The sequence below is a fragment of the Pleurodeles waltl genome, chromosome 1_1, assembly GCF_031143425.1.
Source record: "Pleurodeles waltl isolate 20211129_DDA chromosome 1_1, aPleWal1.hap1.20221129, whole genome shotgun sequence".
Classification (NCBI taxonomy): domain Eukaryota; kingdom Metazoa; phylum Chordata; class Amphibia; order Caudata; family Salamandridae; genus Pleurodeles; species Pleurodeles waltl.
Genome location: NC_090436.1, coordinates 969,313,059 through 969,327,437, shown reverse-complemented (window position 1 = coordinate 969,327,437; position 14,379 = coordinate 969,313,059). Strand labels below are relative to the sequence as shown.

The window sequence follows — 14,379 nt, the reverse complement described above, 5'->3', positions numbered from 1 at the left end:
AACCAACCTACACGCTGCTCTCCTCGACACCGCCAACTTGATGACAACTAACCACCTCAAGCTTAACTCCAACAAAACCGAGATCATCATCTTCGGCCCCAACAAAACCATATGGGACGACTCCTGGTGGACCACCGCCCTAGGCCCCGCACCCACCCCGCAAACCATGCACGCAACCTCGGCATCATCCTGGACCTCTCCCTTTCCATGACACAGCAAATCAATGCACTAACCTCCTCCTGCTTCCACACAAACCGCACTCTAAAAAAATCCTTCAAATGGATTCTCCCAGAGACCAGGAAGACAGTCACCCATGCACTCATCAGCAGCAGACTAGACTACGATAACGCCCTCTACGCCGGCACCACACGCAAACTCAAACGCAAACTCCCGAGAATCCAGAACACAGGTGCACGCCTCGTCCTTGGCCTCCCCCGCCACGAACGAATCTCACCACACCTCAAATCCCTTCACTGGCTCCCATAGACAAGAGAATCACTTTCAAGATCCTCATCCACGCACACAAATCCCTCCACAACACTGGCCTGACCTACCTAAACGAAAGAGTGAACTTCCACACTCCCACCCGCAACCTCCGATCAGCCGACCTTGCACTAGCTACAGTCCCCGCATCCAACAAACCACCACAGGAGGCAGGGCCTTCTCTTACCTCGCCCCCACAACTTGGAACTCCCTCCCCACCAACCTCCGCAAAACCAAAGACCTCCTTTTTTTGATTGATTGTTTGATATATATATATATATATATATATATGTATATATATATATATATATATATATATACTGTATATATATATATAGTGTATATATATATATAGTGTCTGTGTGGGTGTCAGAGTGGATGTAACAATGTCTGTCTCTCAGGGTGGGAGAGTGGATGTTAGGGTGTTTGTCTGGGTGTTTTAATAGATTCATGAATTTATATATATTTTTTTTACAATTTGCAAAATCAGGGGTACACGGGCAGATTTACACCGGGGGCTATGCTGAGTCCCACGGATGGATCCGCGGCTCTCAAAACCATAAAAAAAAACATTTGAATGCATATGAAGACCATTGTCACTGTTTTTACACAACTAAGTAACCCCCATGGGGTCAGGGAACCTCTACCCTGACCCCAACTTCTACATTCATCCAAGATTTCAGCCCCAGGGTCAGTTTCTCGATGAAATAAAGAGGTGGCTACACCATTCCTGTCAGGTTGCAGCCACCCAATCAGATCCTCCCTGTGGCACATGGAACCGTGGATCAATCTGCAGTCGTTCCACGGAGAATCTGTGGTGCTAGATATATATTTTTGGTGTCCTTAAATAACTCCAAAACTACTAAACCGATTTACACCAAACCACCAAAAGCATAATCTGCAGAACAGGATCTAGCTTTGCACCAAATGTGGTGTAATTCTGTTGTGCAGTTTGGGCTGTAGTCATGTCTATAGAATGCAAAATCCCCATAGACACAGAATGGAGAAAAAGTGTTTTGGGACACACCCTTTATTTCGGCCCTTACTTAATGGATCACCCCAAAATTTTCAAGACAGCAGCTGAATTCACAAAAGTATAAGTGTTGAACATTTCATGAAGATTCATCAAATGGGGCCAAAATTATTGGCAAAATAAAAATGCTCCATCTATGGAATAAAAGGTCCTAACTATAACTACCTAGTGGTGAGATATGTATATATATATATATATATAAAATACAAGTGAGAACTCTGGGTAGTTCCCAAATTTAGGTGGAGAGCAGCTCCAATAAGGAACACTCTACAACACCAGCGACACTCTAGATTTGCTCACCTCAATTGTCTGTTTATCTAGCAAAGTTTTTAAGCGTAGGATCAGCACAGTGCTATCCCCGCCGACCTAGATAGGGACAAAGTCTTTTGCCATTTGTACAGCAAAGTCTTTAAGCATAGGATTGACACAGTGTCATCCTCGCCGAGCTGTAAAATGACAAAAGCCATTTACCACTCCAGGCACAGTATTACAGCTTTGGACTGGTGAAATACCATCCAAGCCAACCTGGAATGAGTAAAGCAACCCCTGACACGTGTTTCGCTCTCATTAGAGCTCTTCAGAGGGGTTTAGCTTCGTCCAGGCACAAGGGAGCACCCAGTATAAGTCAAAACAAGACCCTTTCAGGGTTAGAGTGACGCATAAAATATGCAAAATACAAGCGGGAACTCTGGGTAGTTCCCAAATTTAGGTGGAGAGCAGCTCCAATAAGGAACACTCTACAACACCAGCGACACTCTAGATTTGCTCACCTCAAATGTCTGTTTATCTAGCAAAGTTTTTAAGCGTAGGATCAGCACAGTGCTATCCCCACCGAGCTAGATAGGGACAAATTATTTTGCCATTTGTACAGCAAAGTCTTTAAGCATAGGATTGGCACAGTGTTATCCTCGCCGAGCTGTAAAATGACAAAAGCCATTTACCACTCCAGGCACAGTATCACAGCTTTGGACTGGTAAAATACCATCCAAGCCAACCTGGAATGAGTAAAGCAACCCCTGACACGTTTTTCGCTCTCATTAGAGCTCTTCAGAGGGGTTTAGCTTTGTCCAGACACAAGGGAGCACCCACTATAAGTCAAAACAAGACCCTTTCAGGGTTAGAGTGACGCATAAAATATGCAAAATACAAGCGAGAACTCACACACCACTGCTTGATGAAGAAATAGAGGTTAATAACCTGCATTTTTTTGAGATGCTGGAGACACAGTAATAGTCTGTGTGCCACACATTTCGTCTTTTGACACAAGCAGATTTAAATGTGGTGCTTCCATTTGAATGATGGATTCTCTATAGACTATTAGTAGTGTATGATTCTGTAGGGGTTTCTTACTAAACATTTTCTATGAAGGAGACTTGTGGTGGTCACTTTGATTATCTTTGCTAAGAATTTGATTAGACGTGGGGCAAAAAAAGCCATAAAAAGGGGGTTGGTTGTAAAATGAATGTGACAATGATTTTTAAAGAGACACAGAAGTGGTATGAGGAATTAGGAAGAATTTATTAGTTTTTTTTTTTTTTGCATCAAGCCGGTCAGTTGATTTTTATCTGTTTCCAAATGACATCAGCCTTATATATGTAAAACACCATCAATTATATTTTAGGTTGCATTGTTTAGTTAATGGGGGTCCTCATATAAGCGTGCAGATTAAAGATGACTAGTGGATCTCATGCGATCCACAGGGCCTAATGATGATGTTTAATTTGAACATTGATATATAGCAACCCTGTGGTACACCACACGTGAATGAAAAGGAATTGGATGAATTCTGGACCCTGTGACAGTTTGGATGCAGTCTCTAAAGAAAGATGTGGGCCTTGTGAGGGTGAAGCATTGAACACATGTAGTTGTTTGGGGCCAATAATGGTCCATTCGATGATCAAAGTATTGGAAAGCTGCCAAGAGGTGAAGGAGATGATTGCAAGCTGTTGGTATTTGCTCTTCGGGTCTTTGAGGTTCACCACTATGAAGAAAGAAATGACTGTTCTTTGTGAAGGTCCAAAGCAAAGAAATATGGTAAATCTTAGGTTCAATGAAATTTGCTTGGATAAGTATTTTCAATCTGACCTGGCAATTTATTAGTTGTGTTGGTCAAGGATACAATTTTTCTGGAGGTTGTTTGTTGATCAGATTCAGAGATGTGAATAAGGATACTGCCAAAAAGGATGTGCAGAAGATGGTGTGATATATATTGTTGTTGAATCCACACTGAAGTTGCACCATTCCCTTATACAGACCTTATACAGCCCAAAATATGGTAGACAGTGGCTCCCAGGACCACTTTTGTATACCCCGTTTTACACTAAAAGTGGGGATGGTAGATGGCAATGCAATATTTACTCTGGACTAGCACCTAATGACATCTGTGTCTGCAAAATATCTTCCTTATCCCATAAAGGGATCCCTTTACATAATCTCCTGTCACCATGGGCCTGATTTGGACTTTGGTGGAGGGAAGTAAATCCATATGTGTGGTTTTTACTCGTGCCATACCGAAGGTTCTCCGACCACCAAATTTGCCCAGCAGACATTTCATAACACTGGCGTGAACTGCAGTAATGATGGTTCCTGTCAATGTTTTAAAGGTTTGACAGATAGTACCATCAAAATCCCAAAGCAGGATCTTGTTTTTGAAAATACAAGACCTAATGACCCACACACCATGGGAGTTGCTTCCCATGGTGTGGTGGTAAATTTGTAGTTTCTACCAGGCCATTCGACTGCTCACTTTAAATTAGGTATGCAGTCCAGTGGTCAAACCTTTGACAGCTCTTATTCCAATAGGTCGTCAGATCATAGGAGGAGTATGTCAGCAACAGAGACTGAGTATGATGGAGTACTGTCTCCTCCAAACTCTAAATTCACCCCCAAGTATTTCACTGGAACCAGAGCTGAATCCCCACTATGTGGTAATGCAAGTAGACATAAGTATGTTTGAAGTGTACTTGAAACAAATAATGCAAATTAATAAAGAAGTGTAATAGACATGAACTATTTCACTGCTTTCTTAATGCACGTCTGCTTCTGTTGTTTATTTTCAGGTTGTAATCGAAGCACAGGGTTTAGAGTCCTTAATCGCCGCCACCGCAGATGAAGGGGAGGAAGACTTGGAGTCCTTTGCTGGAATGTCTGCCATCCTATTTGATGTTCAGCTTAGGCCTGTTACTTTCTTCAAAGGCTACAGCGACTTGATGTCTAAAATGTTTTCAGCTACTGGGGAACCCATGAACGTGGTGAAAGGTCTTGTCCTTTTGATCGATCACTCTGAGGTAATCATCCTTTCTATGCCATAAATATAATTGAATATTTAAATATACTTCACAAAGTTATAGAATCAGTTTGAGGTGAACGTGTTGTGGTAGATTCACCACGCTCGTTTACATCCGTAGTGTAAAGTCCACCATGGTCATGCTTTGTACTACCTGATGCCTGCCCTCAACTTCTACAGCTCACTATGCTGCTGCTCCTCCTCCCTATTGAATTGTCAGTGCTTCCTCGTCAATGTCGTCTCCACTATGCCATGATTCTTTTCTTTTCTTTTTATTCAGACATGTTTATAGTCCTCTGAGCCAATAATCAAGTTAAGTTCTCCCACGAGGGTTAGCTGTGCTGTTTATGGCTAATGACTGTTGGTTTATGTGTCTTGTCTGATAGTCTGTCGTCTAAGATCTCAGAATAGCAGATTCAAGATATTTCACTTCTAGTGTCCAAATACATGCCTGCGTACTATATTTGAGCACCCATACATATCAGGGTGAGAAATTATACTATTGTGATTTTAAGGGGAAATTCCATACCATGGGTTAGTGCTGATCTTTGCTTTGAGACTAGAACACAATTTAATGCCAAATATTTGGAGAATGAAGGATGGGTGAGTTTTTCTTCCTCACTCATGGATTTAGAGAATGATGCAGAACCTTCCTTGAAATGTAATTAATGGTTGTGCAGTGGAGAAGTGTAATCCATTTTTAATGTTTTTGATAGATTTCTCTGCTCTGTAGAGTCCAGATGACCCCATTTTAATTATGTAATGGTGTGCCACATCACTCAGTGCTTAGTGTGAGCAAATAGTTGTAGGTGGTTGGCACCAACACTTATGGTTGCGGACCAGGACTTCATTTTTAACATCAGACTTTACTCCAGTCATTTTTAACATCAGACTTTACTCCAGAGCAAGTGAAAAAAAGAGGAAAAAATCTAGTAAAAGAAAAGAACAGCAACAAAGGGGGAATGAAGGGATGAAAAAGAACCTGCAAAAGGGAACTAAAGAGACAGGAATGGTAGAATGTTGGAAGAAAGAGATATGAATGAAATCAACAGTAGGCAGCCTTGCTATTTTGTATTTGGCAAACCTGGTTGGGGGCTTCTAAAAAGAGTATGGACATCTGCGCTTTTTCTTCTTACAAAATAGGTGGTGATGAGCAGTTAGGAAGAACTCTGCACTAATTAACGTTTAAGTGCAAGATGTGGTCTTGAGATTGGTGTCTTCTAACAATAGTTGCTCCATCACTTTGATACAATACGAGGGCTTCTACCATAGTACCTGTTGGACCCGGCTCTTTTACAGGGTCATTCCCCAGACTTTTTGCTTTTTGCCTCTTATTTTTCTGACCTTTGTTGGCTGACGTTTTGACTCTGAGCACTTTTTCACTGCTAACCAGTGCTAAAGTGCATGTGCTCTCTCTTACAAATTTGGTATGATTGGATTATACCTGATTGGCATATTTAATTTACCTATAAGTCCCTTGTAAAGTGATATCCCTATACCCAGGGCCTGTAAATTCAATGCTACTAGTGGGCCTGCAGCGCTGCTTGCGCCACCCACTGAAGTAGCCTGTCAAACCTATCTAAGGCCTGCTAGCGCAGAGCCTGTGTGCGCAGTTTCCTGCCACAGGAACCTGGCATCTAAATTTGCTTGCCAGGCCCAGAACTCCCCTTTTACTACATGTAAGTCACCCCTAAGGTACGCCCTAGCTAGCCCTTTGGGCAGGGTGCCATGTATGTAGAAGGAAGGACATGTGCCATGTTGTGTGGCCTGTCCTGGTAGTGACAAACAGCCTAACTTGGTGTCTCACTGCTGTGAGTGCTGCCTCCTCATAGGATTGCATTGGAGATGCCCTGCCTTATGTGTAAGGGGTATTGTCTGATTTATGAGGGGTGGCGTAGGCATGTTTGGTATGGTTGTGATAGTGGTGAGAAATGCTGCTTACTGGTGTAGGTGTATTTTGTATTACTATCACAGAAATGCCACTTCTAGAAAGTGCGCATTTATCTGTGCTTATGACTTTGGTGTTCTGCAGCTTGTCTCCAATCCACGTCTGGGCAGACTGACAGTTGGGGCTTTGTGCATACTTCTCAGACAGCCTGAACACAGGGAGGGTGGAGGTGACACAGAGGCGTATCTACATATCGTAAAGCCTTCCTGGGCTGAGAGAAGGGAGAGGCTGGGCACACCTGCATTTGTAAAGGCTGTGCCCTGGCCTCACACAATAGGGTCGTTAACCCCCCACTGATGTTTGGAGCCTGTGCTGAAAGGAGAGCGGGGGCACTCCCAGAACCGATTATAACTGGCTGGAACCTACTCTCCCTACCATTGTAAGACACACTGTAAACCCAGTATAAGTACAGGGGAATTTTCCCCACAATTTGAACATTCTTGGACCTTGAACCTGGACACAGAACACTGATGAATGGACTCACCAGGAAACCACCTTGGACTGCTGCTGCTGTGCTGATCTGTGACCTACCTGGTCACTAGAAGGAACTGCCACCATCTGCAACCCTTGTGCTGGCCGGTAGCTGGGCCCACCAGCCCTGTGCTTCTTTGTGTCCTGTTTGCTCCCAGGGGCAGGGTGCTGTGGCCCCTGACCCCTGCACCGATCTCTGCAGACTCTGGCAAAGTGCTTGGAAAGAGCACTCTCTTTAACTGCAGAAAAAGATCACAGCCGCAGCCCGGGCTTTAGCTTTGCCCTAAGCGCTCTGAAACACGCTTTACTTCTACCCAAGAACACCGCCGCAGCCCGGGTCTCAAACTTGCTTTAGCGCTTTGAAAAGCGCTTTATTTTATTCCCCGGATCACCGCCGCAGCCGGGTTTACTAATTAACTCGCGCTCATCTCAGTGCCCCCGGGGCACACCAACAAAGGAACCGGAGCAAGCGTGCTTCTCTCGGCGCCCCGAGGCACCTCCCGCTGCAGGGTGCGCCCCCAGGGCACCAGCCTCCTTCAGTTACTGCAAGAAGCCTCCCGGCGGCCCGGGAGCAGCTTCTCACACTCGCGCACCAAATCGGGTGCGGGCGAGTGGTTTCTCTGGCCCCCGGAGGGGTCCGAGTTTCCTTCCACATTGAGGCAGGACTCGGGGAAGGCGCAGGGAGCGCCCCCCCTTCACCGGTCGTTGCGCCAGGAGAGGGACGCTCCTTTTCCTTCTCTTGGGCATTTGCCTGTCCCATCGGAATCGGGAAGGGAGACCTCGACGAAGGTCCCTTCCCGCCTATGCCCATCTAATCATTGTTGGGGCCACGCCCGGCCCCCACCCCACGGACAGGTGCCCCTCTCTCCACCAAAAGCACCACATGGCCCCCGTCTTGCGCACAGGAGCGCCGGGGGACCCCTGTGCTCATCTTTTAGGCACTGGGAGTGCCTCTCCACCAGAAAGCAGGTACTCTTTAGGGAATCTAGGCTCTAGGAGCCTAGTACAGACTTTTAGATGTTTTAGATTTCCTACCTGTTTACTGTTCCTACATATATGTGCTAATGTTCCTTTTATGGGCATGTCTAGCTGATATGTATTTGTATGACTTGTGATATATTCTCTAATGTTCCTGTTATGGGTATTTAGGAATTGTTCATGACAAGTGCTTATGTTGCAGAATCCTGAGTACTTATGTGTGCTAATGTGACCACTGCATATTCTTGCAGAGTATTAGTAACTTGTGTAACATTCTGACAACTGCTAAGGTAGCAGGGTATTACTTACGTGTAATGTTGGTCTAATTATGTTTTGTGCAATACAGATTATTTTTACATAGCTCAGTGATGTGTTTACTTTGTGGTGTACATTTTGCATCACGTGTGTTGTGTGTGTTGTGCAAACGCTTTACACATTGCCTCTGGTATAGGCCTGACTGCTCGTGCCAAGCTACCAAGGGGGTAAGCAGGGGTTATCTTGGATGTGTAACTCCCTTGCCCTGACTAGAGTGGGTGGGTTCTGCCTGACTGAGGTGCATACCCTATCCAACCAGAAACCCCATTTCTAACAGTTCCCATAACAAAACTGCAGTGTAGGTGAATGTACACTGGGAGTTTGGGGGGTTGTTTAAACGCTGGTTTGAAAATAAAGACCATTCCTCTAAATCAGTGATACAATGACAGTTTTCGAACATGAATTTAAAAAGATTCATGGATCCCCCCACTCTGACAACAATGCCAATAGTGAACTAAGAGGCAAGTAATTTATTACGAGGACCCTCTGGATGGCTTGGGTTACTATTATATATGGACAACATTATAGTTTATTAAATCAAACATAAGAGAAGGTTTTTTACAGGGCACATCCTGAAATCCTATATGTTGAGGGCCTCTTATATGTGATGATGAAGAAAAAGAAGCAAAGTAAAGTAAGGTAATTGCCTAGGATCACATAGTTTAGACATGCGGGGAAGACGGGATTGATCAAAGGTGCAATTCAACCACGAGATGTACATTGGTCACTTCCTACGCACATCAGACACCTCCTCTGACCACCACATTGCTGGCATCAATTCGACCCTTGGTCACGACAAAGACTGACGTTTTTCACCCCATGGAAAATGTTTGCGAGTACCCATGCTCCAAATAAAACACATGTTGTAATTTCCTGAGGACTGTAATTTCCTGCTTTCTCCCGATATTGGTATGTTCTAGTTGGAGCACGATACACTTAGAATGTTTATAGTGTTCTGCCTCTTAGAATGTGAGCTGTTAATGGTTGTGGTGAGGAGCCCAGGAACCGACAATAAACATCTTTTACAGCTTTGCCTCTTTCCTCGTCATTTTATAAGAACTTCCCCCAACAACAATATTATATCACATCTGAAATATAACCCCAGAAACTACTAATTTGGAATGTCAAACAGTATTATGCATCAGAGCAGAGCATGTTACACGTTGTTGTGACCGTAGCCACTAGTATTCACTGGTGGTATCAAAGACAAGGGTGATGGTGTAGGGATCAGAGGTGATGATGGGGCCAATACACAAAGATGTTCGTGAGTGAGTGGGGCCCCAGTGTGTGTTTTGGATGGCATGTGGGAGTCCCTTAGTGGTAAGGAAACGAGGGTAGAGTCAGAGACCATTTTGGCCCATCTGTGTAGCAGTCACCAGACTTGGAAGTCCTGGTGAACATTATCGGCCACCGATGCCTGTGTCTATAATTCTACACTACATAAAAGTTCTTGGTTTTACAGAAGGTGGCAATCATATTATATCTGCATTCCTTTATGTTCCTAGGTTATTCAGTTGCAGTCTGGACTGAAGGCCAGTGCAGAATTCCAAGGGGCCATTTCTATTGACATTTCAGGAGGAATGGATTTTAGTTTGTGGTACCGTGAATCCAAAACCAGTGTTATCAATCGGTAAGAACCAAGGACGTATATGAGAAATGCAAGCAATGTCATCATGATGTTTTGTGATTTTTTTCAGTGTGCCACTTAAATTTGCTTGCTCTTTTAGAGTTGCACTTTCAATTCTGCTTCTATTTGCCCCAAGGGTTCAAACATCATCTCATGTCTGCAAAATGACAATTAGCAACCTTCAGACATTTTCTCAGATTACTAAAACACGCCATCTGCCCATCAGAGTCCAACCTTTTGTCCTTTCACACCACGGTGGTGGCAATGCGATACTAGCAGGTGGTCTGTTCTCCTTCCCACCATAGAAAAATATTTGCTCCAGTCCTTACCCTTAGCAAATCTCCAACCATTTCTCAGAGTGTGAACGAGTTAGAGTGAACTTTGTGAAATGTTTGTGTGCATTCACCAACTTCCAAGTAATTCCATACCTTAAGACTCTTTACCACTTCCGTGCGATTTACGTCTGCAGAATATTACACGTTGACCGGGTGATATTCCTCAGAAGTCAAACGATTTAGGAACACAATGTTTAATTTTGTAAATACTTTGCCTCTATGTTGGGGTCATATCGTAGATTTATCAGTGCAAATGGCTTTGTGAATTGGGCCCACAGTATCCAAAAGTCTGTGATTTAATTGGACTGTCTCAAAACATTAGAAAAAGTTGCACATCCAATTCAGACACATGAAATGGATTTGAAAGTGTATTTATCTAAACTAAGCACGTTTTATCCTAGACCAAATATGTATCTATATTCGACAAAGGGAAGGAGCATCACTTAGCCTGTGATGTGGCCAGTCTCTGAACAAACAATAACGTTTTGCAATATTTCTTTGTCAGGGGAGCGCTGGTGGTGGCTGGCAACATTGTTGTTGATTCCTTGTTTGTGAAAGCGGCGATGGAAGCTCGTTTCGAAACCGAGGCAAAACTAGAATTCATCACCACGGTGAAATTCTCTGAGTATCCCTTTTTGGTTTGCATGCAGATGGACAAAGACCCCTTACCATTCAGGTAAGATGATACCATCATAAAGACTAATGTACCCTGAATGAATGCATGGGTCAGTGTACTTGCAATGTACACACTGTAAACATTTGGTATCTTGGCACGGACAGTAGGTCTTTAGCACATCTATACGCATGTACATATTTGTCAAATTGTTTCAATGCATAGTCTGTACATATATGTGAGATGGATAAGGAGGTGTAAATCAAACTACATAAAAGGGTCCCAACACACCCTTTGCAACAGCATTCAAAATGGCTTTGGCCATTTCTATTGTCTTTTATGAACTCCCATCCATAGGAATCTAGATCAGCATGTCCCAAACAGTGGGTTGGGCCCCACTAGTGAATCACAAGACCATTTTTGGTGGGTTACAAAAGTCATGGTATATGTGACATTTAAAACTGGTGCTTTATTTGTGCCTCACTCCTTGCCAGTCCTAAAGGTCAAAATACGTTGTTTACAAAGTAAATGCAATATGGCACCGCTGATAGTCGTGATCATGTTCCTAGTGTTTTATGTATTCTTGGCATTCTATTTAAATCATGTTACAGCAGATTAACCACTGTTCATGTTGTTGAAGTTAAAGAGATTTGAAGATGTTGTAATATGTCAGTGGTTATTCGCTGTATTTTCCCTATTAGGCCTGGAAAAGAGATACAAGTACAAGATTTAAATGAATGTGTCTGTCTCTGACTCAGCCCTACTGACCTTCCAGCAGGACTACCCTGCAAGTATTAACATTAAGGGCCATATTTATACTTTCTGACGCAAAACTGCGCTAACGCAGTTTTGAGCCAAAAAAATTAGCGCCGGCTAACGCCATTCTGAAGCGCCATGCGGGCGCCATATTTATTGAATGACGTTAGCCGGCGTTAGCCGCCGGCGCTGTCTGGTGTGCGTTGAAAAAAACGACGTACACCAGGCAGCGCCGGCGTAGGGGGAAAATGGCGTATGGGCGTCCACAAATGGTGCAAGTCAGGCTGAGGCAAAAAAATCGCCACAACCCGATTTGCGCCATTTTTTTACGACGCCCATCCTCCATTGAAATGACTCCTGTCTTACCAAAGACAGGAGTCATGCCCCCTTGCCCAATGGCCATGCCCAGGGGACTTCTGTCCCCTGGGCATGGTCATTGGGCATAGTGGCATGTAGGGGGGCACAAATCCGGCCCCCCTATGCCACAAAAAAAAATTTAAAAAAATACTTACCTGGACTTACCTTAAGTTCCCTGGGGTGGGTCCCTCCATCCTTGGGTGTCCTCCTGGGGTGGGCAAGGGTGGCAGGGGGTGTCCCTGGGGGCAGGGGAGGGCACCTCTGGGCTCATTCTGAGCCCACAGGTCCCTTAACGCCTGCCCTGACCCAGGCGCTAAAATCCGGCGCTAATGCGGGTTTTTTAGACCCGCCCACTCCCGGGGCGTCATTTTTGCCCGGGAGTATAAATACGACGCATATGCATCGGAGTCATTTTTTAAGACGGGAACGCCTACCTTGCATATCATTAACGCAAGGAAGGTGTTCACGCAAAAAAATGACGCTAACTCCATGAACTTTGGCGCTAGACGCGTCTAACGCCAAAGTATAAATATGGAGTTAGTTTTGCGTCGAATTTGCGTAAAAAAAAACGACGCAAATTCAGCGCAAACGGAGTATAAATATGCCCCTAAATTGTCTAGGTAGCCTTGTCGCCCTCCGGCCCTGAAGAGATGCACCTGCAGCTAACAAGACCAAGACACTGCAGGCTGCAGCCCCAAACTCAGGTCAAAGCAACTGATTTACAAGAACAACAGAAAAGCAGATGCTACAAAATTACCAAGATCAGACATACATGTGCATCATCTCTTGAAGTAGCTTAATTTCAGATTTCAGGGCTCAGAATCAAACTACACCCATGTTTTATTGTTGTAACAGAAGCTGAAGCAAGTCCTGTGGGTTCAAAGATCTGATTATGTCTATCACACGGTGTATGATTGTGCCATAGTGCAACTCCTTGACGATACACACAAAGGCCCCATACGCCAGCAAGCAGGGGTTGTTATTGCAGGCAGCAGATTTCTATTTTCACAGTTAAAATTACCAAACCTCATGTCTATTAAAGCTATGTGGATCCTGAAAGTTTGTTGTTCTGAAATTGTAGTTGTGGTTCTAAAAGCACTGATGTAAACGAAATAATGATTCTGATATTCATGCACATTCTTTGAGGCGTTTTATGTATTTCTTTGAAGAATGTTTCCAGCTCTTATCCTTTTGTAGAGCCTCTCTAAAAAGGCAATGTGACTTGTACCGAAATTGCCTTATGCACCCTTAAACCCAATGTTCTTTCCAGATGCAACATTACAAAATCTTTTGCCTCAACTTTAATTCATCTTGTAAATGAAGAGCCTCTCCATTGTTTTTCAGTAGGTTTCGAGACTGAAGTTGAATTAAAGCAGGATTGCAAACTTGGAGGGATTACAATGGTGTTTCCTGAAACCCATTGTTCACCTTGGTGTTAGACCTGTCAGTTTTAGGGTGATCTTCCCCCAAACATTTTGCCTGTGTGCTTCACATTTATGCTCTATCTTTTTGTTGGCCTCAGGACTCTGAGCATTTTACCACTGCTGACCTGTGCTAAAGTGCTTGTGCTTCTACCCTAAATATGGTAACATTGGTGTATACACAACTGGCATATTTAATTTACTTGTAAGTCCCTCCTTGTAAAGTGGTATACCATATACCCAGGGCCTGTAAATTAAATGCTATTAGTTGGCCTGCAGCACTGATCGTGCCATCTACTTAAGTAACCCTTTAAACATGATCGGTCCTGCCACTGCAGAGCGTGTATGTGCAGTTTTACTGCCAGTTCAACTTGACATTTAAACCCCTTGCTAGGCCTTGAACTCCCCTATTATTACATATTAGTCACCCCTAAGCCAGGCCCTAGGTAGCCAAAAGGGCAGGGTGCTATGTAAGTAAAAGGCAGGACATATGCTTTTAAGTGTTACATGTCCCGGTAGTGAAAAACTCCTAAAATAATTTTTCACTGTTGTGAGATTTTATCCTCTCATTGGTCAGCATTGGGAATTCCTTAATACACTTTTGAGCTGTAATTCGTGATCAGGGAGGAGTAGCTACATAATGCTTTATATAACTGGAATTGTAATGACAAGTCATCTTTACTGGTAAAGTCAGATTTATGATGACTAATTTAGAAACACCACTTTTAGAAAGTGGACATTTCTGTGCTCTCACTG

At 43.8% G+C, this 14,379-nt stretch overlaps 1 protein-coding gene across 1 annotated transcript in view; it reads left to right on the top strand.

The window, feature by feature from the left end:
• MTTP (microsomal triglyceride transfer protein) overlaps nt 1-14,379 on the top strand; it is a 249,013-nt gene that overhangs the window by 226,632 nt on the left and 8,002 nt on the right. Inside the window, exons 15-17 of the mRNA XM_069230236.1 lie at nt 4,576-4,803; nt 10,020-10,144; nt 10,982-11,152. Coding sequence (XP_069086337.1) covers nt 4,576-4,803; nt 10,020-10,144; nt 10,982-11,152 — 524 coding nt within the window. The remainder of the gene's footprint in view (nt 1-4,575; nt 4,804-10,019; nt 10,145-10,981; nt 11,153-14,379) is intronic.